This window comes from Pseudopipra pipra, chromosome 5 (assembly GCF_036250125.1).
Source record: "Pseudopipra pipra isolate bDixPip1 chromosome 5, bDixPip1.hap1, whole genome shotgun sequence".
NCBI classification, from domain to species: domain Eukaryota; kingdom Metazoa; phylum Chordata; class Aves; order Passeriformes; family Pipridae; genus Pseudopipra; species Pseudopipra pipra.
Window position 1 is genome coordinate 63,647,242 of NC_087553.1, and position 26,427 is coordinate 63,673,668.

The 26,427-nt window shown below is 36.2% G+C and overlaps 1 protein-coding gene across 8 annotated transcripts in view; it reads left to right on the forward strand.

Annotated features, from left to right (window-relative positions):
* LOC135414968 (protein PHTF2) overlaps positions 1-26,427 on the forward strand; it is a 124,574-nt gene that overhangs the window by 68,068 nt on the left and 30,079 nt on the right. For 6 of the 8 annotated variants that reach the window (XM_064656364.1, XM_064656362.1, XM_064656369.1 and 3 more), the window contains 5 exons: positions 4,885-4,961; positions 17,899-17,955; positions 18,348-18,359; positions 21,439-21,508; positions 23,330-23,488. In XM_064656364.1, the coding sequence (XP_064512434.1) occupies positions 4,917-4,961; positions 17,899-17,955; positions 18,348-18,359; positions 21,439-21,508; positions 23,330-23,488 (343 nt within the window). In that variant the 5' untranslated portion in view covers positions 4,885-4,916. The remainder of the gene's footprint in view (positions 1-4,884; positions 4,962-17,898; positions 17,956-18,347; positions 18,360-21,438; positions 21,509-23,329; positions 23,489-26,427) is intronic. The other 2 variants (XM_064656368.1, XM_064656370.1) reach the window with 2 other exon arrangements.

A 26,427-nucleotide genomic window follows, 5' to 3' on the forward strand; every position in this document is an offset into this window, starting at 1 on the left:
TGTTACACTGATACCTGCCTTGGTTTGGTACGTCATGGCAGAAGCAGCTTTTCAGTCAACAGCGGATGCCTAATGTGACTAAGCTGTTTATTGGGCTCATTTAAAATTAAAGTATCAAATAATATTGGCAATCAGATGATAATGTTAACTTGTATTTTGATGTTGAACCTGGAAAGTGAGGTTTTTTACGTCATTAAAGTTATTTTCTAGCTGTACAGGAGCAGGTGTAATGTTTTAAGAGAGTTTGTGTGATACAAATGTTCCTACAAAATTAGTAGTTTAGGCCATGGGCTTTACTATTCTGATTTGTTGTCTTTTCTTACTCTGCACACCAGGGAATCTTAGTGAAATTGTGCCTGTGATTGTGAAACTGTAATATGGAGGATCTAATAATGGTAAAAAAGGTCTATCATGGAGAGCAAATGAAACCATCTTCTAGTATTCTCGCGGCTTTATGTAGCAACCTTTTTAGAACCACCTTTAATTTGCTGTGAACGTAAGTTCTTCTGAAGGTAATAAAAATCAGTGGTGTTTTTAAAAAACATTTGAGACAAATGCCACAGATTTGCAATTTTACTCCTGATGATGTATAGTGAACGTGCCAAATTGATCGCTTCATCATTCCATGATCATAATGAGTAGAGAAGGACATTCAAGTCTTGACTCAACAGCTGGATGGTATCCTGACCATTCAGGTTGGGATTGTTATAGAGGAGACAGGTTCCTTGAAATACTTAGTGATTCACAGTGTTTACAGGCAAGGAAAGAACTATTTGCCTATGTGTCCTTGCTTGTTTTGTATTTTTAGTTAGTAATTTAATTTTTAATTAAGCTAGTTGACACTGCTTAGATTTGTATATTCTTCAAAAAATTGTCATTTTTTTTCTTTGTCACTACAAGGAACGCAATTTTATTCTGGACTCATGTCAGAATTCAGATTGCTTTCATTTACTGTAGACTGTCATTTAGAAATATATACATTTGTCTGACTAGGGTTGCCAAAACCCTGAGGATATGAGTAAAATTTCTAAATATACTTACTTTGAATTTATTTAAATCTTTTCTTACACAATAAGCACTGCAGTGCTGCATGCATTTAGCTACCTGAACACATCTAAATATAGATTTCTGTGGCCTTTGAGAAACTGCTCAATTGATTGTGGGATGTAGTGTGTACTTAAAATGGAATATGATTATGCCCTGAAACTGGAAATAGCTAAGAAACCCCACTTCTGAATAGGGATCGCTAGAACTAGATAATCCGCTTTTACCTTTAAGGAAGTAATGAAGTTTTGATTAAAAAATATTGCTTGTTATTCATAGCATTAACTGTGAGTTTGATGGAAGTGTAATGAACAGCTCTGTTGAATGTTACAGGGATGTTGTGATCAAGCTTTTATATTTGGATGCTCTGTCTAATCTCTGAAGTTGGGAGTATTTTTTGTGCTGCTATTAAGTCTCCGGCTAGTTAAGATTAACTTAATCTTGCGGTAGTTACTCTGCACAGGACATTATACAACTGAGTGCTAAAGCTGGTCCCTGTCCCAGATGCCAATATTCAACACAGAACACGGAAAAGATGGATGGGTCCAGAGAGGGTGGGAGGAGAACCAGGCAGAAGAACAGGCAGTGCTCTGTAGTGCTTGTGCGTGTCTGTCAGCTGCTTTGACTTGTTCACTTTTACCCGGTTGATACTGATGTGCGTGGCTTGTACAGGCTGATTTCAGGATCAATATGAACTGTCAGCTGTGAATGACAGATGAACCTGTAATAAATATGCAGAGTTCTGAAATTGCTGCTATACTTTGTCTCCAATCTGAAGTGCTCGGTGAGCTGTGGGCAGATGCAGGGTCAGAGCCAGGGCTGCAGCTTAAGGGCCTTGAATTGTTACCATCCATTTCTCATCCAGATAAGCTAGCTTCAGGCTGAGTCTATTAAACTCATAAAGTCTCGCTTCACCTCCCTAAACCCCCCAAAACCAAAAGACAAACCAAAAAATCAAACCACAGACAAATCCAAGTCTCTGCAGCCAGAAACAGTGCCTAGAAATATAGAAATGATTAAATAAGCTTTTTCACCTTTCATTACAGTGTTGTCTCAGAAATGGTTGTGTACCTCTTGAAGAAAGCATGTGATATTTCCTTGTAGAGGTATTTTTACTTAGCACACAATGTTTTGAGACATCCATCCCATGATTTTGTCATATTTACTTTTGTAAGCATCATATTTGCATTTGTTTATGCAAATGTGTATGCAAATCTGCTTTAAATGCCACCAAAATAGACTCTATGGAGGATTTAATGTACAGAGTTTCTTGAAAATACGAAAACCATGGATAATCTAAATAACACATTTGTTGATAGAAATCAAGTAAAACTACTTCATTATGCTTGGCTTATAATTTTGTGATGTAATTGTTTCTTGAGGCAAAAGATTTTTGAGTGAGTTGGAAAACTACTGCAAACAAAGGTTACTGCCTTTGAAGTGGCTTATCCAATTTTAGCCATATTTGGCACAGTTTGAAGTCTTGGATTCATGAGTTAACCTTGATTTCCTGAAAAATCATTGACCTTGGAGAGAGACATCAAGTTAATGTAGCTATTGAGGGAAAGGTTTCTGTGCCGGTTCAGCAGTTCTTTACTGCTGATAATGAGTTACTCCAACCTTTTTCTCATCCTGTGACTATGGTGGCAGGAAGCAGGGTATTTTATGTGTGAGAGGGAATGTTGGTTTAAGAGAAAGGAGAAGGAGTTATAGATCCTTCAAGACTCAAAGGATGGGAAGGCAAGGGTGCAGGTGTGACCCTGAGCAGTGGTGATTTAGGTCATGCATGTGAAGACTTTGTGTATGTGGGGAAGGGTTTTGTGTCACTTTGAGTCTCTAGTCCAATGTAGCAAAGGATTTTAAATTTAAGTTTAATTGAACAGGTTTTCAGACAGGAAAGCAAATCCTCTTGTAAGCTTTGTATGTGTGAGAAAGACGGGTGACCAGTCTATGTGATATGCCAGGTTATATCAAAGCCTCTGTTGGATTTCTTGCTTTAAGCGATATAAATATTTTTATATTTATTGTGCCAATGAATTCTTAGTAATTGATAGTTGCTTTTAGAAAAAACAGACTCTATTATCAGAAACAAATAAGGGACAATTACAGATGTTGACACAGTCATGGCTGCCAGCTTTAGCTGACTTGATGTGACTTACATGATGATATTATCAACAGTGGGAAAATTGTGGTGTTTGTTTGCTCAGTTGCACCAATCGTCAGTGTTCTGATATTTCTGAAATTTGCAGTGACAGTCTAAGCTCTCTGAGACATTTCTTTCTCTTGGGTTGTAACTTTATCTGAAGTTGTATAAAAGATATTGGAGTCCACGTTGTTTATGGAGGTGTTGCAGAGAACTGGGTCTATGATGGAGCTCTGTGGAACCCCACTAGTGACCCATTGCTGGTCTGATATGAACCCATTCACTATAACTCTTTGTGCCCAACCTGTGAGCCAATTGCTCGCGCCTGGCATGGTGGTTTTATCCAGCTGCGTGCTGGACATTTTGCCCATTTTTCTTTCCAAAAAATGTCTTGGCAGATGGCTGTGTTGAAAGGGCTTTTGTAGAGGGAGTATTTGTGATTTTTATACTAACAGCTGGTATGATCAAGTAATCTAATATCTACTTTAAAAAGAGAAAAAACCTGAAATTTTCGGTGATGAACAACATATAATAAAGTGTCATGAGTTACTCTAATGCTTAGGCATTTCATAAAGACACTTATTTTAATTTATTGCACAGTTTTGATTTCCATTCCATTTCTTGGATCTTGCATTTTATTTTACTTTTCTTATCTGTGCGAAAGCTGTAAACAAATGTCTTGAAATCAAAGAGAAAGATAAAGATCACATTTAATCTTTCACTATAAAAACTGCCTACGAGTTAATAATTCTTGTTTCCATTCAGTGAAGAAATATAGGTCATAATATTATTGACAATGTTATGAGAGTGATATTTTTATCAGAAATAAACCCAGAGTTCTGTGTTTAGTGGTTTGGTGGTGTGTGTGTGTGTGTTGGTTTTTTTTTTGTTTGTTTGTTTTTGTTTTTTCTGAGAGGCTGATTTTGAGGCATAGTTTGGTGGTTGGTGGCTAAGCTACCCCTCCTTCTTCTTGCCATCAGTGAGGCCAACCTTGGGTGCTGAGTCCATTTCTGGGCTCCCCACTATGAGAGAGTTGTGACCTGAAGGCTTTTTATGTTTATTTTCTCCTTTTTTTTCCTGAATTAACTCTGGCTGATTTATTGCATGAAAGAAAACTTAATTTTCAAGGTACAAATGTTTTATGTAGGTTGGAAGTTTGGCTTTTAGTTTTTTTCCACATTAGAGTAAAACATGCTTCTCTTCCTTGATTTTCTCCTTTTGACTTAGTTTTGTTCTATTGTTTTCATGAGGATATTAATTTTATGACTAGTGAAGTTCTAGCACTGATTTTTTTCCCAAACATATCTAATAATTTGTATGAATTTTTCTTGTGTTTTATAACATAATTATTCCTGGACTTCAGAATACTGTGCTGGGCTAGTAACTATAGATTGCTTAATTTATCAGGAAAAAAAGGGGCATGTAATATAATTCTCATGAGGTTCTTGTGAGACAATGACAGATCATCTCTGTGCAGCCTGTGTTCTACTTGTGAAGGAAGGACAAAACTGAGGCTTCTGATGTCCTGTAGCAGCAGATTTGTAGTTTTTTGTTTGCTTAGAGGAGAAAACCCAAACTCTTAGTGAAAGTAAACACAGCTGGTCAGTGCTTTGCAGGTAATGGGAGTGTTTCTACATTCCCTATCTTACCCTTCACATGGAAGGTGGAAGTAAATTTCTGTCTCTTTCTGTTAACAGCCTAAAATGACTCTGTGAATTCAGTGGAATAAATGGCGTCCAAAGTAACTGATGCTATAGTTTGGTACCAGAAGAAGGTAAGATTTTTTTTCTTATGGTGGCTTACTGTGCTTATGTGTAAAGTATAACAAATGTAAAATACTTCTGCATTGCTTGCTAGCATTGTATGAGAACAAGTAGCTTGAAACTCTACTTCTGAAACTCAACAAGTATTTAGTGACTGTATCTAATGAAATGAAACAGCTTTTGGTCTATGCTGAAAACTCCTTACTCCCTAGGTTACTTGTGCTATGGGAAAAAGGAAAGAAAATTTTCATTCTTAGTAGAGTGTTAATTAATGTACAGGAGTATGTGGTTTCCATAGCTCAGCAAAGAATCCTTGTATTTAAGTAGAAAGTAAGAATTGAAATGTATTTTCTGTCAGCAACAAAAAATGGTGTAATCCATAACCAACAGAGATAGGTAGGGATTTTTAGAAGTTCGTTAGGAAAAAAAGTAGCGAGGGGGGGGAGAGGAGAGAAAAATCTCTCATTTGGAGATACAGATAATTACAATATTGCCTAATTACTGTATCTTTTGATTCATGTTTGCACATAGAAATGTTGATATCTCTTTCTAATTTATTATTTCCCATTGATCATATCCTCGACATTAATATGCCAGTTGGCTTATTCAGTTAAATTGCTTTTAAAAAGTTGAAAAATTTGCTAAACTTTGAGAGGTGCATCTTTACTAAGGACATAAATAAGGTGTGATGATTATTTTCTTTTCTTGGCTGTCAGTGGTATAATAAGTTTCTGTGAGTTATTGTTCTCCTTGGGCTGAAGGATGGCAATGGTCTTCAAAACAGAAATTCTTGTTAACTTCTACACAGTAACAGTTAATTTCTAGAAATAAGACAATACTGGTATGCTTTGCTGAGGTTTTTACAACTGTAAATTAAATGTACAGTTGAAAAAGCAGAAAAATGAATTTTGCTGACTTAATTTATAGCAATCGTTCAACTACATATTGAAAAAATGTACAAAGTACACTGTGGCTTTGAACAGTTTCTTGCTTGCAGGTCCAATTCCATTTTTTTAAGGCTTGGAAGATGACTTGTAAAAGATTTTATGTAACAAAATGCAGTGCAGGATCTCATGGAAGGAGGAAACCATTCTCATTTTACCCACTTACACTCATTCTCTCATAAATTTGATTCACTCACAGTACAGTGGTATCAGAATAGTGATAGTACTTCCAAGCACCAAGCAGTGTGTGCATTTGGTCTGGCCAGGACCTCCTTTGTGCAGTGAAAGAGATGGTGGATGTCAGGTCTCTGAGGTTGTTTTCATTGGTGATGATGTCCTTGGACAGATCTTTTATGGTATTCAGCTTTATATGTATAAAAGGTCCTTTGATGCAAGAAAGAGCCTGTAACTCTGTAAATCTTAAATGAAGTTCATGCTTATTACTTGGGGGGTTTTTTTGGCTCTTTTTTTTTTTTTTTTTTTTTTTTTTTAATACGTGTCTGTTTTCCTGTTGGTCATACAGGAAAAGAAATGCCATATGTGATATGCTCCAACTTTCCATCCTCCTGGTGTTAGAAAGGCAGGATCTTCTGAAGAGTCACTGTACTGTGATCTTACAGAGGGCAGGCCTTCTGGTCTAGATATAAACAACACATTCCTCAATTTTACTTTTCCCAGGGCACTGCTCCCAACAGGATTACTCGTTATCAGTACAGATCATTCTTTTAATCATTGTTCTGTCATGTTTTCCAGCGATTTCACACACATTTCCATTTTTTTAGTTCATAGCAACAACAATATTTCTGCTGCAAATCTCTGTAGGCTTCTACAGAGGTCTCGTTGATCAGAAATTTCATGGTGCCTTTATGGCAAGGAGTAGTGATGAGGTGACTTCTGTTACTTTGTGAAAAACTGAGGGATAAGATCTTGCATAAACCAGATGCCAGTATTTTCCCTGGTGTGAACAAAATTTAATTGCAATCCACACGTGGACTGGTTCTGCCAAATGAGCAAGTTATGCTGCTTTCAGTATGAGGAAGTGGAATGTTATGAGACAAATGGCCGTATGGCAGAAAAGTTGCATCTCATGCAAATGTTTGTGCTAATTAGATTATAATTTCTTAGGTACCACGTATTGAGGGTTCTCCTGGATCAGGCTGACAACCCCAAGGGGTTCTCTGACTTTATAGTGTGGTGTGATCTGTTCCTGGGAGTATCTAGACTCTTTTACCCAGGGTCTTTTTATTTATTTACTTATGTATTCATTTCTTACATGGCACAGTATTTATTTTTCGCATGGATTTGTCATTTACCCCAAAGATTTCAATTTGGGCAACAGAAAAAGCTGTGCTGGTGTTTAGTTGATAGCAGACTTTTTTTTTTCCCTTTCTGATAAATTTTTTATTATAGGGTTGCTTATGATGGCAAACTACTGAACTCTGTGAACTGGTGGTTGTTTAGAGTTTTACATTTTTATTTCAGTCTTTATTTTAGTTATCAGAGTTGTCCCACTTGCCTTGTCTTTTAGATCTCCTGATTCATCTCAACAGTAACTGGAACTGAAAGTGGGGAGGGATCAAAACTTAGCACATTCTGGCAGTAGAAGTTTGTTTCTGGGGCAAGAGAGAACCGGGGTTGCAGTCATTATTGATCAAATTGGTATGATTTGGCTGTGTGATAAAATGAGAAAAATAAATTGTTTTGGGGAGGTATTTTCAGATTGATAAATTGGTGTATGAATGACCTAAAAAGTAACATGAAGAACTTCTGGTATTTCTAGTCATACGTGACTAAGAAGTATTTAAGTAGATTGAGGTTGTGTAAGAAATATTGAGCTTGCTCCTTTTGTTTCTTAGTTTTAAATTTTAATGTATTTTTTGATATATTTGTGTGTCTCTCTACTGAGTTTCAGAGGTCTGTTGGTTTCTCAAACAAGAGACATTTTTATATTCCTTTAATGGAAAGAGTTAAGCAATTAAGCTCTTCCAACCCTACTTTAGGCAAGTTTTGCAAACAACATGTTTATTCATGACTCATGCTATTGTCTGAAATTGAGCTCCTCACACGAGGATGATTTAGTAATACCCTTAATTGTTTAAAAGGTCAGACCTTTTATTATGTAAACTTGTTTTTTGTTGTGGCAATAGACTTACTCTGCTTTTAGTGCACTGGAGCTCTTGATTACTGTCTTGTAAAAATACGGTAATCAATTCTGAGTTGTTTTAAGTTGGATTGTAAGATTTCAATGTGTTATAGCAGCTTCTTATTTGAGATACAAGATTGCACGGACAGAGCTTTAGTGCTTCCAGTGATTGCATTTCCCAGCTGGTACAAATACTTTTGCAAGGCATGAAATCTGCTAGATACAGGTTGGCTCTGTAGGTAAGATAAATTAAACCTCTGCTGTGTTTCTGATTGCACTACTCAGCACAGTGCTGAGATCCTTGTGTGTCACGCAGGGTTTGTCTGGCTTGTTTTCAGCCCTTGGAGCTGCCCTGGTTCTTGCAATAAAAGGGAGTGGCAGGGTTGTCTGCATTGCTCTCTGGAAGGATTCCAGGCAACTACCAAGCTACTACTTACATAGATGCATTTCGTTAGTTAATATCCTTAGGATTAAGTGTATTTACCAGAATACTGAATTTGCTTCAGCTTTGTAATAGATTAATTTTACAGAGAAACCACCATAATGTTTCCTCTGAAAAAATCTGACACCCCCACAAATTTTACACAATTTCAGTATCTGGTGGTATGTCTTTTGTATGATATGGATACTTTATGCATACTTGAAGTATTGCCTCAGTAACAGTAATGGATGTTAAAAATAATACATTTCTTAATAATTTAAAATATTGCTTCTATTACTTGTAACTTTTTGCATTTATTTCTTACAATACTTTCAAGTTTTACAGATAAGAGTAGACATGGAATTGTTGGTCTTGTTTCCAGTTTGGAGGCTATATGTAATTTTACCTTAACAGCCTTGCTGCTAAAATGGAGACCTTTCTCTCCTGCAATATTGTCAACAAATTTGTACAATTATGTTGTTCCTTCTCTTGGGGATGGTTGTATGGGAAGGCAAAATGGAACTTAATGAATTGAAGCTGACTCCTTCATCTGATTGCTTATCAGTTGACTTTGCCAGTGCAGCTTTCTGCTGTTTTGGGTGTCCCTTGAGTACAGCTGTTAAAGGGCACCATAAAACAAATGAGATGTTTCCTCTCTCATATTTTTAAAGGGCAAAATGAGAGTTCTAATGGCGTTGCTCTAAGAGCTGTAATGCTCAGTGTTTTCCAGCTCATTAGCCCAAGATTATACTTGCCAATTTATATTCATAGAATCATAGAATGGCCTGGGCTGGAAAGGACCTTGACATTCATCTCATTCCAGTCCCCCCCATGGGCAGGGACACCTCCCACCAGACCAGGTTGCAACTTGGAGCACTGGGTAGTGAAGTCTGAGGCAAAAATGTTGAGGACGTTGACCTTCTCCATGTGCTGGGTAACCAGGTCTTCTGTTTCCTTCCAGGGAGGGCCCATATTTTTCCTAGTATTCCCTTTATCATCAAGGAATCCGAAGAAGCTATTTTTTGTTGCCCTGGATGTCCCTGGTCAAGTTGAATTCTGCCAAGGCTTTAGCTTTCCTAACCTGATCCCTGGCTGCTCAGACAGTCTCTCTGTTAATAAAGTTAATAAAGGAGGAAATAAAACGGAAATTATGCCATTCCATGAAACCACCTGATTTCCTTCCTGTCACTGAATTCATGTGATGCATTGGTGACCCTGATACCGAAGGCAGTTTTTGCCAAATGCACAGGCTGTGTGGCTATTTTACCTAAAACTTTGAAGCTGAAACTGTGTTGGTTTGAAAAGGTTTGCCCTCAAGTGCCGAAACCTGACCAGTGTGGGAGGTGGTATTTGTGAAAGCACTGAGGAAGAAAACGTATATTTAGATAGTTTCCTTCCATGTAGTGCTGGGATTCGGTATTTAAGTAGTCACCTGACCTAATGGGGGTTTGCCTTCAGTGTCTTGTTTGGTCAGACAAAACTTCAGATTCTGAATCTTGCAGAAAAGATCACTCAAATCGGTGCTGTGGCTGAACTAAGCAGGCTTGCAGTTTGCCTGCCTGTAGGCTCCCATGCCTGCTTTGCCTTCCCACAGAATTTGTACATTTACGTAGTGAATTTGGTCAGGGAACCAATCCAGTTAAAACTAAGACTGTGAATCTATAAGGAGCTGAACTCTCTAATGGGGGAGCAATAAGATGAAATCCCTCTATCTTGAGAGGGGTTTTCTGATTCTTAAATTGTGTCATTAGGCCTTGTCAAACTATAATATAACATTTTCTTTTCTCTTCCTGACTGATTTGATTGATCTTCCAGCCACCCAGATGGATGCAGTGGCACAGGGAAAATGTGCTATGGGAAGTGGAAATGATCAGGGACGTAAGGGCAACGCTGTTTTAAAATCCTGGTTACAACACTGGTAAAATTGCTGGATTTCCAGTGGTCTTCATGGAATTGTACTGAATAATGAGACTACCACAGTTATATCTTGAGACTGTTTTGTTTTGTGCGAGTACATTATTGTGAAAAAAAAAAAAGTTACAGAGGTCTTAAATCCTTAACACTTGGAAAGTAACTGGGTGTTGTTAGCAATAGTGTGGCCAGTGGACCAAGGAAAAGGATAATTCCTCTCTGTTCAGCTCATATGAGACAGCATTTAGGATGCTGTGTCCAGCTTTGGGCTGAGTGGTACAAGAAAGGCATTGACATTCCTTGCCAAGCCCAATGGAGGTTGTTACAAGGCTGAACTATGTGATGTGCAGAGAGTTTGAGAGATCTTGGTTAGCTCAGCCTGAATAAGAGAGGGCAAAAGGGAGCACTTAACTGCTGTAGCATCCTCTGCTTTGGAGACCATGGAGAGGATGGAACTAGGCTCTTGTCAGAGCTGCACAGGGATTGCAGGGGAAACAATAAACACAAGCTGAAAAGTGGGAAATTCCGATTAGGTATAAGGATAAAAACCTATAAGGTGAGGTTTGCCAGGCACTGAGACAGGACCCCAAAGAGGCTGTGAAATGTCTGATCTTTGGAGAGGTTTGGAACTCTACTGGTTAAGTCCTGGAGCCACTTGATGTAACTGGACCTGCTTTGTGCAGGAGGTTGGGCTTTGTGCAGGAGGTTGGGTTACATGACCCCTGGAGGTTCCAATCTCTGCGATTCCATGAAGAATTTAGTTTGAAATTTGAAGATAGGTAAACATTATCATATGAGATCGTGCTTAATTGCCATTAATTACGGAAATGGAATCACATTCAGTTTGTGCCTCTTTTTAGGTTTTGCTCTGTAGTCCGTGTAAGGCCAAAGAAATGGTACCCAAAGTTACCCCTGTTGTCCAGTTCATGTCACTAGGACATGGCTTAGAGTAGGTGTTGGTTACTCCTGTATTCTCATTTAATTTAACCTGCAAATGGTTTCTTGTTTTTAGTAGGTACACTAAAATCTGTAAACCATTAGGGCAATAAATAAGCACAGCTGACAGATGTTAACAAGAATTAATCTGTAAAGAATAATCCAGAAAAACTATTAATACATAGTTGATAAATGTTTAATTACCTGTTATTGGACTCTGAAAGGGACAGTGTCTCTGAAGTAAGCCTTGGTAAAATTAGTGTTCAGTGAAATGGCTGTAAATACAGTGCTGCTGCAGTTATTACCAGAATTTAAGCGGGTCATTAGTTGGCAATTCAAATAGTTAAGAATAAATAAAGTTTCGAATTGCTTAATTTTACACTTAGTAGTAGTTGGTTTCAGCTTTCCTTCTGGGGCCAAATTCCATGATTCTCCTCCCTTCAGGAGAAGGCAGGAGAATCATGGAATTTTTTTTAATCAGAAGTAATAATTCTGCAGTTATAAATTCAAAATTCTACCCCTAATATATACAGCTTTAATTCCTCCATTGTTCTTTTCTATTTGACTAAAAGTTTCTGAACGCTTTGCTTTTATCAGACAGTGTACAACTATTATATGATGATTTCTGTCTGTGGTTTATTAGCTAAGTTTGACTTAGCTTAGCTTGCCTGGTCCACATATCCACCACAAACAAAATTGCAAAAAACCCACCACCCTTGAAAATGAAAAACATCCTGAAAAAGCAAATCATCCTAAGAGTAGAAATCTACTTCAACAGAGATAATTATACTACTGAGCTACTAGAGTATTGCCTTTGCTGCAGTGGGGATCAGTTAATGTAAGAAATAAATGGGTTTAAAATAACTTTTAATAATCATATTCTGGGTTTTGAGAAAAGGAGATATATTTTTAAAATTCATAATATTACATGTATAGACATTATTTATATATTGATATCTTAATACTAGATTTGATACATTAAATCATGTAGCTATTTTAGTAATGTTGGGCTATAAAAGTTAGTAAAGCATATTAGGTAATATTTTAGCACTAAATGTTTTAATAAGGTGTCAGACTCTTAATTACATTGGTACACAGTCCAAGGAAACAACTTTGTTTTTTTTTTTACCAAACTCTGTATCTTGTATCTTTAATCTTTTGGATTTGTAATACCATTGTGATGTGGCTTGTAAAAGTGTTTAGAGGTTTTAAAGAGCAAAGCTTAGCACGCAGGTTTCATTATTGATAAACATTAAAGTTTTAAGATCCAACAGGAAATACTATGTATTCTTAGGATTATAATCTTTGCTAGTCTGCGTGGTCATAAATTATAAATGTCTCCTGAAATATTGATCAATTCCATTAGAATCAGAAGGCCTTGTGAGTATTGGGCTACAGGTTGATACCATCACTACATTAGCTTAAAGCGAATATCAGTGTCATTCACAAAGCTCAAATTCAATCTTGATGCACATGTGGTTTGTTATGAGAAAGGTATTGGGAAGAAATATTACAGTGTAAAAGCCCTTTCCACTGGGCTTTGTTTGAAAACACAGCAATTTTTATTTCAATAGCTTAACTGTTTACTTAGGCTAATTGCTGTTAATGTTCTAAAACCAAACTGCACAGGTGCCAAACAAATTTTAGGTGTATAAAAAATGTTATCAAGTGCTTTCTGATGTATTCAATTGGGAAGGAATAAGTGCAATTATTTTAGATAATTTCAAGAGGTGCACATACCTCTTAAAAACTGGAAACATTATGAGGAGTCTGCACTTAAAAAGGGTCTGAAATTTCTTTAATCTTTCAGTAAAGAGCTAGCTCTGTCAGATGAGTTTAGTTTTACCAAATGTGTAATTGTATAGCTTAATATCTCATGCCAAGTCACAGACAACTTGTTAATTTTTTTGCAATTAATTACTTGTGAGAAAACTTTTTTTTTTCAAGAAAACATATTGGAAAGTTTATTATGCTTAGTTAATTTAGGATACTAAACCCCTGCTTTTCCATTGCAAAAGAGTGGCTGCAGTTGTCAGTCTTTGCATGTAATCTCTTATATGCCAAAAATTTTTATAGCTGCTTGAAGAATGGTTGTTAGTTCTACAAATATGTAAAGAAACAGAATTCCTTTCATCTTCTTTCCTTGGTGTTTATTGAGGCATGGGGTCTTGGGAACTGAACTCTTTAGAGGTAACTGATTTGGATAGACTGGATAAAATCTGGGCATTGAGGAGGCCTGAGATGCACAGTTTAAACTAAGAATATATAAAATAACATCTGCTAGTTTATCTACTTCTGCTGCAGGCAGGTTATTCCACAAGTTCTAATATCTGTAATGTATTACCGACAAGTTTCCTACAACAGGGTTGTGTTGCTGTTGATTCTTGGTGATAAAAGATATATTTAAAAATGATAAGATAGGCTTGTTATCCAACTTTTTGTTAACTTATTTTCTGCCAAATCATACTAAATAAAAAAATGCTATAGAGTACAATTTTCAGATCCTTTTGGATTAGATATTTCATGAAATAACTTAGAATAAATTTCTGTGTGAAATCAGATTAAATTGGGATATTATGTTGTATAGTTTGCTTAAAAAAAAGTCTATTGCCAGTTGTAGACTGGACTGATAGATTGAATGTGTCAGTGACAAACAGTCTTGCACTGTGTTTTGAAGAGATTTAAAAAGCCTTTCTTATAGTTGTATACGTAAAAATTGTACAATTTTTTTGACTCTCGTGTTTCGTACTTTAAATTTTCTCTGAAGGATACTGCAGAACTTGCAACTATAAGGAATGAGACTCCAGGCAGAGCTGGTGGGTTCAGGAGTGTATAAGTACTGGAGTTGATCAGGGCATTAATTTTGGAACAGTTCCAGACAAGGAAACTTGAATGCCTGTGGAGGAGCCTTGGGGACAGTTGCATATTGAGGGAAACCTTGCTTTGATCAAGTTTTGTGTATATTTAAATTCTTCAACCTGATCTTATCTCTGGAAGGTTATTCCTTCCTTTTCTTTGCCTTTAGACCTTAATTTCTTTGGCATTGCTAGATACTAGGCTTCTTTTCAGTGTCCTGGAGGTATGTACAATTGAAAAGAATTACATGAATAGCCAAGAGCCAGAGCCTACATTTGGTTTAGATTTACATTAGATTTAAAATGAAACAGAATTCAAATGTAAATACTTTGCAAATACTCTTCAAAGATGGAATTCACTGGTGCTCTTGATAATTTAAAACTGGGAAGGTTTGCTAATGTTAATTTACGTTCTTCAATTCATTCAAAAATTATGTTCTTGCATTTAATTCATACAGGTGTCTAGCATTTCTAGTAATCATTATATGTTACAATTTAGTTTGTTGTAAATGAAAAACACCTCTCAGTGAATTCTGCTTTGTTTTCAAGTGTTTTCCTCTGATACATTTGGAAGAGAACTATAGAGAGATGCCTATGCAGATGGCGAGAGGGGAACTTGAGTATCAGGTCTGAATCTGATGTGCTGAGGGGCATGTGTTCCTGCTCTCTGAAGTGCTTCTAAAACTTTGTTAAAACACAAAGAGGTGATACTAGGTAGATTAAAAAAGAAACCTCAAACATTGTGAGAGATTGCAATGGTACTTGCTGTCTGCAATTCTATCTAACTCCTCTTGGTTTGCAGCAGTATGCCCTTACTTAGTAATCCTGTGCTCAGATTTTAATAACTAAAATTGATCAGAGGTGATCGGACAGATCCACTCCTCCAATAAAACAGTTATAAAGACCATGTCCTTTAAAGTACTTTTCACGCTTTTATTTTACCTGCTGCTGGAAAAGTTGCTTTATGGGGCAACATTGAAAGAAAAACGTGAATGGCAAAATTCCTGCTTCTTGTCTTTATGTGGAGATGGAAACTGTGCTCCCTAGGGAGGGAAAAGGAATATTTGTAGGATTTTTAATCAGTCAACTTCCTTGCCTCAGATGTCTTCTGGGATCTGTGTTTCCCAGACTTCCTTCAAAAAATGGCCTGTTATTTGTCTAAAAGAAGAATGCTGTTTTAAAGACTTTCAACTCTACACCAGTTTCAGCTATGAATGGAATTAGGAATAGGGTTTGCTTTGCAGCTTTATTGGTACAAAGGCTTCCTTCCGCATTTGGTTCTTGCATAATGGAGAGGGACACAGGCTTGCATCCCCTTCTCTGTCCTTGTAGAAAGAATTTATTTCTTTTTGAAGTGGGAAGGGAAGGACACAATATTATGCAGCACAAAAATTTCACTTGGGGCTCTTCTTAGCAAATTTAATGAAAACCAGGAAGGCCTGAAAATTCATTAGAAATGTATTTAGAGAAAAAGCCAGAACAATTAGATATAAATGCTGGGTGGAGTCAATATATTGACTTTTTAATTGCTGGCTGTTATCCAGGTGGAGTTAGCTGTTAAACTTCCTTTGGTTTAATTACTTTAATTGTAGTAAGTGCTTTATTCTGCCCAGTACAGTGCCTGACTCCCTAGTTATTTTTCAGTCTCTTTTTTTTTTTCCAAATGAGAGGTGTCAAGTATTTATTATTACGAAAAAGCCAGTACATTTTTTCCCCAAAGTTTTAAAGTAGCAAACTATAGAAATTGTTTAGCTTTTGTGAGTGGGAAACATTTAAATTTGAGAAAGGACAATTCAGTAATTCAGTTTACTGTTCTCACTTCGAATTTTAGATGTGCTTTGAGCTTTACTGCTCTAAATTAGAAATTTTTTTTTATTATTGGTATTTTTTCATGATTGGTGAGGTTTAGAGGTACAAAAGATGCCTTTAGATTTCTTTGTTTATGGATGTGTTTGCCTATTGGCTTCCCTGGGTATGTTTTTGCATTTATGTTGGGTCCTTGGTTAAAAGATCCTTTTAACCAAGAATTACTTTTTTTTGTTTCTTTTATAACATCTAAATTAATGAAGGCTGAAATAATAAAAGAGAAATCAGAATAATGTTTTCTGGTACAAGGTGTGTGCACTTGTGGTTGGGTCTTTTGTGTCTGTTGCAGCTGTGAACTGGAAGGAGGAGTCATACCCTTGCAGTAAGACTGAATTTGAGCAGATTTGCTCAAATAATGGGAGTTGTTCCTCTACCTTTGTCAGGGCAAGAGCTGCTTGTATCAGCTCTGCATGTTAGTAAAGGATCTCAGGAACCACATCTGTCTCTCCCTCATGACCTAAAAGTGATCCTGTACTTAACTGCTCAAAGTTTGTCATCTGAATCAAACCCCAGATACCAGCAGTATGTGCACACGTGTGTGCACGTGATCTATATGTTGAGGTAGAACTGCTGGGATGGCAAGGCATTCAAATTGCCAGAATAAAACAGATCATTACTGAATATTACCTAGAAATACTATTTGTGCAGAGTTCAAAGCACTGATGATCTTTGATAACTTCTTACAAAACTTGGATATATTGTCTCATATATTGAGTTGTTCTTGTCACTATCTTACACGGGAATTTCCTGAAGTTTAAGGTTACCCTTCTTCAAAATATCTGACAGTCATAGAGTGGCTCTCTATGTTGGATAAATAAGTGCACAGTAATTTCTTAAGTTAACTATAGCTACCTGTATTGATGGTTATTTAAAATGACAGAACCCATCGAAACTGGTCTTAGTGCTAGGATTTTAATAAGTGCTTGCAAGACCTATGTGCTCTGGTTGTGGCTGGGATAGAGTTAATCTTCTTCACAGCAGCTGCTCTGGGGCTATGTGTGAGCTGCTGTGTAGTGCCTAGTTGCTGACTGGGTTTAAAGCTCAACAGTCTGTGGTTCTGCTCTCACAAATACAGTTTTCTACAACACTGAGGTAAGGTTAGAGCCTGGGAGAAAACACTTCCTTTTTATTTCAATTTTTTAACCAAAAACTTGCTCAGGTTTAATAAAACTAAGTTATTTGGAAGAGTTTCATGAATAAATAGACTAGCAGCTAAATGAGAGAGTGAACAAATTTGGGAATAGGTCTACTAGGAACACGTTTTCTTCAGTGCTTTGGCGGGAAAAGGGCAGTTTCCTGATATTCTTTGAGTTTCCCCTGGCCTATAATCTAGTTGATTACCAGCTTGACCATATATCTTGTTGCTGTGTGCTCTGAAGAGATAACACTAAAGACCATGTAGCTGTAAAAGTGGGTGGAACGAAATGGGAATTAGAGAGGGAGATGGTTTAAAAAAAGAATAAATTAACTGAAGGTATGGGTTCAGCTACATATGCGTGGTATTCCTGTAAAGTTAACTGAAAGACCGTGTCAGTGTTGCTGCCATAGTTCTGCTCTCTGTCGGTACAGAGACTGGAATCCTGACCTGAAGTGGCAGGGAGAGAGGTCTTCTCAGTCCTCTGACTTGCACAACGCCCGGGATGAGGCTGGGGCTGCCTGGCTCACCTCTGCCCTGTATCACAACTCCTGTGAGGATTAGGTAGATCCTGTCCAGCCAAGATGGAGCGGAGAAGATAAAGATTGCTTTGTAAACAAGCCTCCCCAAGCAAATAACCTGCTGGCTTCATGCTTCTGTCATTGCAGGTTGATTGATTTTGTTTGATCAATGTCTTTTAAATCCTAATGTTGGTATTTTTTCTGTATTCTCTTTAGATTGGAGCATATGATCAACAAATATGGGAAAAGTCAGTAGAGCAAAGAGAAATAAAGGTAATAATACAGCATTTCAACATTATTTCTTTTGGTGGTTGTGTGCACTCATGTAATTTACATTGTATGTGGTGGTATTTAATAGTGGTAAAGTAAAACTAGACTTCTGGAGTGTAACCAAATGTAACCAGTATACTATGCTCTATTTATTTTACATAATTAATAACTCTGCAGCATTTAGTGTGTTACATATTTTTGTATCTCAGTACATTTTTTTTTTTCTATTCACTTATCTTAAGCCAGGGCTTAGTTGTTTTATTACCTCTGTCTTTTCACTTTTCTTTCTGATGAATTCTAATGTCAGTTATCTGAGCTCTCTTTGCTTTCAGTTAGTTACCTTATACCTGCAGTTTACTTTTCCTCCTTTATGATGCTGTCATTGTTTTGTACAGTTTATTAGACTGGTAAGTACCTCAGGCTTTGTTTCTCTGAACAAGCAAGTTAACGGTGTTCTGTGCATTTTGGTTTAACTAACAGTGCCATCAGTGTCTGCCACATTGCTAAATTGCTTTGGAGAAAATTGATGCTATATAAGATAGTTCTATGGCTTGTATATTATGTCATACTCCGTGGTGTTAATTCAGTTAACGTTTTCTCGCAATTAACCTTTTTTTGCTCAAACACTGCATGCAAGAAGTGTGGTACTGCTGCACAAATTTCAACATGTTGCTAATACTTAACATCAGTAAAAGGTGCATTGCTTCAGTTTCCCTGGAGGTGGGTTTTTTCCTGCCGCAGTCCTTAAATAGCTAAATAAAACATGCAGGGGGACATGCTTGCCTTCTGTGGAAACCTGAGCTGCAGAATTCCCTGATTTCTGTACAGAAATACACACATTAAATCAGACCCAATGGTGTTTAACCCCTGTGGCTGAGCCCGAGGGTGCCTGAAGGGTCCTTCCCATGGTCATGAAAGCCGGTCACAGCTATGACAGGAGTTCTTGTAACTGCTGTGTAATAGCACATCATTCAAATAATTATTGCAAATATTGCCCTGTGCTTAATCTATATCCATCTCCTTTGGCTCAGGAGTACAATAACTAACAAACTACTGATGGTGTCTGTATCAGTTTGTATTGATTGAGTTTCATGCAATACAGATAACAGTGAGGCACACAGCCAAGTTTAGGTATTGCACATTAGTGCTTTAATCTCAAAGCTCCTACAATACTTTGATATTTATGAATATATCTAATATGTGTGTATATTATATAATCATATAATAATTTATAAACTAACTTTACTAAAAATCTGAAAACTTCTTATTTTTAGTAGAAAATCTGTTTCTCTTACTATAAACTGATAATTTAGTTAGAACTATAATAGAGTCTATTAAGACTAATTTTAAAAGGACTTTTACAGTAATAGCACCTACTTTTAAGTATTTTTATTTAAACTTTTTTTTTCCTATTACTTAGCTGAAATGTGTTTGGTGCTGAATAGAAATTATATGAACCAACTGGATAGGTCTGAGCATTATGAAACACTATGAATATTTTTTAAAAATAATCTTAGTTTGAAACACTACTGTTTTCCATATATATATTACAGATATTTGTGATGCATTAACAGAGTGGAGAAATTGCATCTGCATAAATGGAATTCTTTCACTGTATGTGGCAAAAAGTACAAGAACCAACTCAGTGTAGTCTGTGGACACTGAAAACATTTGCAGTTTGACTAATGGAATTTTTAAGGAATGAGTCACCATTTCTTTTCCCATGAAAGTTGCATCAAGTTATACACTTATTTTTTTCAGAATTCTTTCTTTAAAATGAAAACATAATTTTAGCCACAGTGGTACATTTTTCCAAGGATTATGTGTATTTTTCCAGGGGATTATTTCTTCTAAGAGGCACATCTTTATTTAGACTTCCAAGAAAGATCTTGTGGCCTGTAAGCACTAATACATTTGAAAATTATTATATCATTCAGCATTTTCTTTTTAAGCTTCAGATCTTTTTATGAAATGGAATGGCTCACTTATGCAAAATTTCACAAGAATCTGTAGCTGATTCTAGATTATAATTTCCAATTCTAATTATGGGCTTCTTTTCTCATTCTGCATAAAGTTACTGCAGTTTTGGGACTGCTGGTCTGTAAAAATTTTGCATACTAAGGTCTTCGCAGTGCCTAAGTCTACAGTACAACTGATTTCTGTGTTAGTCATTCTCAGAGTGCATTTTGTCTGACCCATGTTTCAGTTCTGTGTATTAATTTTGTTTTGTTTCAAGCAAACTGCCGTTTTTCTAATAGACACATCAGGTAATGACTACATATCTAGCTCATTGTAAACAGTTTGATTTTTTTAATTTTATCTTTATTTCAGCATGAAAATAAATCCAATTGAATTTTGATGTGAGAAATATTTTGAGCTGCACTCAGTTGAACATTTTGCTTGATATTGTTTGTATAAAGATTAACATTTCCAGATTTCACTGATCTGTCTCTCGTTGATAATAACTTCATTTTTATGCTTTCGTCTATATTTAATATTTACAGTTAAGTAATAAGTGTTTTTATATGTGGATGAAATAGGGCAGTGGTAGAAATGTACAGTTCGCCAGTGAATGTAACTGCTTTTTGAATGAAAACAGTTAAATGACTTTCATAACATTTCCATTTGTGTCCCAGAGATTTTTTGAAATATTTTATTTTACTCTGCATGAATTGTACTCTGTGGTTTCCTTATTGGCTAATGTGACCAAGAGTCTACTCTAAAGGGAGCAGAATAAACTCACAACTGTCTCTGAGACTTGAGAGTACAGCATCACATTTTAGCATTAAAAACAAACTTGAAAGCTTTGCAAGAGAGTTTGGCTCTTCAGTGATGGAAGATGCTGTTTCTAAAAGACAAAATAAGCTTGCTTTTCTTCCTGCTGCTTTCCTATTGTGTGGGATTTTTTCCCCTTCTTTTAATTGGCTAATTTATATTCACTATGAAGAAAAAATTCAATACTTGTCTAGAACTTGGATTTCTGAGAGCTTGCTGATTAGTGGCTCCTGCATTGCAACGTGATTTGCTGTCTAGGTTTGGAATTAAGGAGTTGCAATGTAAGCATTTTGTGAAGTTTCGTTAGACATCTAAGGAGAAAAGAGATTCAGGAATGTAATTTGTTGCAAAAGTTCTGAAAACCTAATAGACATGTATTACTAATTTTTGCAAGTGTGTACATACTTTGTCTGCATAATGCCAAGCTATGGGAGATGAGTTCTCAGTGCGTAGCTGTGTTTGAAAAATTGCCTCATGGGTCAGTAATTGGTTGGGTTTTGTTTAGATTGTAAAGTGTTTAAAAGGCATCTATTATGCATTGTTCCTCGGAATGTTTAATTTCTAGACTTTAAATCTATGAAGTTGACATATTTGTCTGAATTTTCAGTAGCAGTGTAGGTTAAATACAATTACTGACCACATAGATATTTTTGTCTTTTTTAATGTGTGTCATCTGCAGGAATGTGTTTTGATAGTATTTGTCTTTTGCAGGGTTTGAGAAACAAACCAAAGAAAACAGGGCATGTGAAACCAGACCTCATAGATGTTGATCTTGTAAGAGGTAGGTCTGAGCTAGAAAAAGCTGCATTTCTCAGTATAAATATAACAGCCATTCTGTCTTATAACAAGAGTGTATTAGTAAGTTTAAAATAACCCCAAGCAAACCAAAACACAGCAACCCTATATAACCCTTCTCTGAAGTGGGTGGATAGGAAATATTGGTGAATTATGAAGTCTAGATTAAACTGAAGGCTTAAGAATTTGATCTAAATTTTGCTGTATAGAGTTAGATTTTGAAAAAAACCCAAAACTTGTGCATTATCATGGATAAACATTTTAAAATTTTTAGTTCAGAAATCTCCAATTGCCAGGCACTCAAACGTCTTCCAAATCTTCTGACATCTAGAAAAAAAGGTTATGTTGAAGTTTCTGCAGAATAGAAATTGTACAGGCCATGACTGTTTCTTGCCTGTTTTAAATAACAAAATAGCAATAGAAGGTTAGATAATATAAGATTTTTCATCCCTTAACTGTCCTATAGTAAGTCTGTGCAATATGAGCTGCTTTTTCCCCTGCATCCCTTAGTGAGTCCCACTTGCCCAGACCAGAATCTCCTTCTCCTCTGAAAGGTGACTTGGAGAGCTATTCCCAGAGACTCATTGTGGGTGTTTCACACTTGGACAGTGGGGTCGATGGCTCTTCTGGGACAGCCCTGGGAGGGGCCTGGTCATGGTGTTTGTTCCATGGTTTGGATTTCCACCTGCTTTTTTGCCTCTGTCCTAATCTGGGCGTAGGGATATGGGCCTGAGATGAGCTGATGGTTCCAATGATGGGTCCAGAAAAACCCCAAAAGGATATTACTTGGGCTCCCCCTCCTGTCATTATCTCTTTTAACATCTGTGGGTGTGCAATATTACAATATAACCTTTTAAAAATGGGAATGTGAGAGAAAGAAACAAAATCAAATAACATTTGAACTTCAAAGTATGATGATGTAAGTGAATAACATTTAAATGACTGCTCTGCGTGGATGTCTAAGTTGGCATTAAAGCAACTGCTGGCAGTGTTTTACCTGTGGCAGCACGGAGCTCACTAATACCAATTCTACTGGTAAACGAGGTGGGGATGGCATAGAAGCAGGCAGTAGTTGACATTTCCAATCAATAACTTGGCATAATTTAAGTCACATCCCCATTAAGTAAATGTTACACACTTTTCTAGCTGGGAATTTGCAGGAAGAAAAAGAAATGGAGAGAAAGGAACATTTGAATGAGAGAGATGAAAAATGGTGTGAAAGGAGAGACAAAAATATTCTTTGGGTGGCTTCCCTGCTCCTGAGGCTAGTCCTCAGTTGGACAGATCCACTTCAGTGCTTCTCAACCTTACTCCATTTTCCCAAATGACATGGCTGGAGCAATTTACAGATGTTGATATTTTAGATCCCTTTGCTGTTTATGAAAGGGCTCTGCTGTGCATGCATGGACATGTAGTTTTCATAAGACTTCTTATTGTTTAATAACAAGTTTCTGATACCTCTATGAAAAAGCAATTTTTAGTAATTTATTTAAAAATAATTTTAACATAGTAAGAAATGTCAATGCTTTGTTATTCAAACATTCAAAAATACAGGAATTTTTGGAAATTCCTGATAATGGCAGCCAAGAGGGCACCAACAATTTATGCTGATTTTGGATGGAGGAGATAGTTATTTAAAGGAGCAATTATTAAACACAATTATTTGAATAAATCTCGTACTTCCACCATTTCACTATCTTAACTACTCTGCTAGAGTAGAGTTTTTGTACAACTAGAGTTTTTTTATTAGCCGTAAGAATGAAATAAATCTAAATTTCTTTTTTTTTTTTTTTTTTTTTTTTTTAAGGATCTGCTTTTGCTAAAGCAAAACCTGAAAGTCCTTGGACATCTTTGACCCGCAAAGGAATCGTGAGAGTTGTTTTCTTTCCGTTCTTCTACAGGTGGTGGCTACAAGTGACATCACGGGTCATTTTTTTCTGGCTGCTTGTTCTTTACCTTCTCCAAGGTAGAGTTGGATTACAGCATCAGCTTCAACTGAATGCCTTATTTTAACTGTATGGAAGCTGCAGTATGCTACTTGGTTCACGTTATGCTGTTAAGGTTCATTCCAATATTTTCTGTCTCTTCATTAACATTTCTTTTACATATTTATTAGGGACAAAATGAAAAATTTAAGGATCTCCTCACAGACTGTCTTCAGCATTTCGCACACATTAGTTTGTCACCTCTGTGTATAATTTAGGTTTTCAGGCCTATCTAATTTAGTTCAGGACTGAGCACTATTGAAGAAATGTTTGGCTTAGGGAGTGTATCTTGCCTTCGATTTTTGGTGTGTCTGGTTCTTGTGCAGATCAAGAGCTCTGATCAAGAAACAAGCAAGGCCAAGCCTGCCAAGGTGTGTGCAGCTTGTGCAGCCTCGTAGGATGATCTGATGGACCAGTTTCCAGTTGTCCTTCCACATGTTATTTTGTTACATGAGAGGCAGTGACCTTCTAGCTTACTTCAGTCTGACCTCAGCTGTGCTCCTGAATGATTGGCAAATGAGGGACTTACTGTCCTCTGTGCTTCTGCTGGTTTTCCTACTGCAATGGGGAGACTACGCATCTTAATTTTATGTTTCCTAGATTATAGAAGGGCTATTGGGAAACTGTTAACAAACAATGGAGTTCACAACTTTTCGGATGTTCAGTATTGAGTTCGAGCAATCTGCCTTTGTGATTCTCTTAAATATATGTAATATATAAGAAGAAAACTAGAAAGGAAGAAATGTAATGGAGTGAGTCAGTATCTAAAAGGGTGAAGAATAAGTGTTTCAGAAGTATGTACAACAGAAATTGAACAGAAGGTTAATGAAAGTTGGGAGCAATTTAAGTACCCTGAGAAGCTAAATGACTAATAGATTTTCCACTGAAATCAATTAAGATACAATATTATGTTTTTAATTTTGCCATCTGTCCTTTCAGTTGTGAATCACTATATCATTTGGAAATTTTAATTAAAAAAGATAGGGACTTTAAAAAAAAAATGACAGTACCTCATGTGGTGATGTTAGCAGCTATAAAATTATTTTCATAGTGCCAGTGCCTCAAGACCTGCAATGCTGGCAAATATTCATGTGGCCTCTTATCAAAAGTCCTTCTTATCCTCATTTCTGAGATAGGTTCCTAAGAAGTATTGTTGCATACATTAGCATTTGTCTATACTACAGTAAGAGATCTCATAGTGTTAATAATTTTAAACTCATTAATAGTAATATAGGTAGTAAAAGACAGAAATTGTAGTTAGTTACTATGTTCATAGGTGTCTTATTCTGAGAAACAGTAATTTTTTATATTCTTATTAGGAAATTTATTTTAAAAATGTATGGAGTTTTCATAAGACTCTAAAAGTAGCAAAATAGTAAGACAATGCAGATTCTGAGTGCAAGCAAGTTTTTAGGACATTAATTACAGAGCTATCTTATAATTAATGCTTTCCCCCCTCAGATTTCTTGAGATCTGTGATTTACTAAGTTGTAATTGGAATGCATCAGTTCCCTAACCCATATAGCCTATAACATGATGAAGTATTTCTGATATTTCTGAGGTTGTGAATTAACAAATAAAATAATTAATTGTATTCCATATCACTCTATAGACTATTTTAAATACTTGATATCTAAACTGTGCTGAATTAGCTGCAGAGTTTTTGATAGTTTTTGAAATAAATTAAAAGAACATGGAAATGAAATTAAATTGACAGATTTACTTATTGGAAACTATTTAAAACACACTCCATCCCACCCCCCAAGCACTGTGCTCAGTTACTGATTTTAACAAGATTGGCAAGGCAGCACCAAAACGTCAAGAATCTATGATGGAAACGTAAGAAAAGAAATTTCAAATTCCAGTAGCCATAATTCTCCCCTGAATCTGGATTTTGTATTGTAGCTTGGACTTTCTGTCATCATGACAGATTCTCACTGACATTGTTGTAAAATGGTCTGATTTTATTTTGTTTATATATGTTTAGTTAAATTATTTTCTTTAATTATGAAGTGTTTTCTATAGATTTATGAACTGCATTACTGCTTTAAAATTGATTAGGTTTAAGAGGATACTTGCTAGCATTTATGTAAGTCTGTAGAAAAAGCTCTTTCCTTGGCTGTACATTTAAGCTCCAGGTTTATTTGCATTGGTTTCCTTTAGTGTAAAGTGCTTAGCACAATGTGTGATAAGAGAACTACAGACAAATGTTTTTTGTTCAAGGTCACAGAACAGGCCAGTGACTTAAGGTAGAAGTAAAACCTTTTTCTTGTGACTCCTTATCTATCTAATATATAATAGTACCTCGTTTTTACTTTAAAAATGTTTTTATATTTTAATGGGAAAATCAAGAGTGAAAGTACAATGTATATCTCTATCATGTATTTCTTAAGTATGAAGCAAGAAACTTTAACAGTGATGTAATGGTTGTTTACTGTGGTGGTGAGATACATAAGTATGTATGCCTTTTTAAATTTGCTATTACAAGTATTTCAAAGCCTTAAATGCTCTAAAAATAAATGCTTGTTGGTCTTTGAAATGTATGATTGCTTTCTTTGAGACAGCTTTTTGCTCAGTGTGATATAATTTCATTTGTGTCTGTTTCACAAAATAAACCACTGTGTTTTAGGAAAGTGGAAGTCCAAATACTATAAACATGTAAAGAAATAATTAAAAGTGCTGTGAGAAATCCTGTTCTGACCACTCCTACCTACCTGTTGGTAGGACCTGGATAACCTGAAGGAGAGCATATTGACACACTGGGCACAAACAAATTCTTGGATTTCCCTCCCCTCCCACTGAAAAGATCAGGAGATTGGTAACATTTTCCTAAATCTGTGTGAAACGTTGTGGTGGGAGTCCCCAGTCTACAGATTCCTGTCTTCTGGAACATGATTTCTTCTAGACAGCTCTGCTTTGC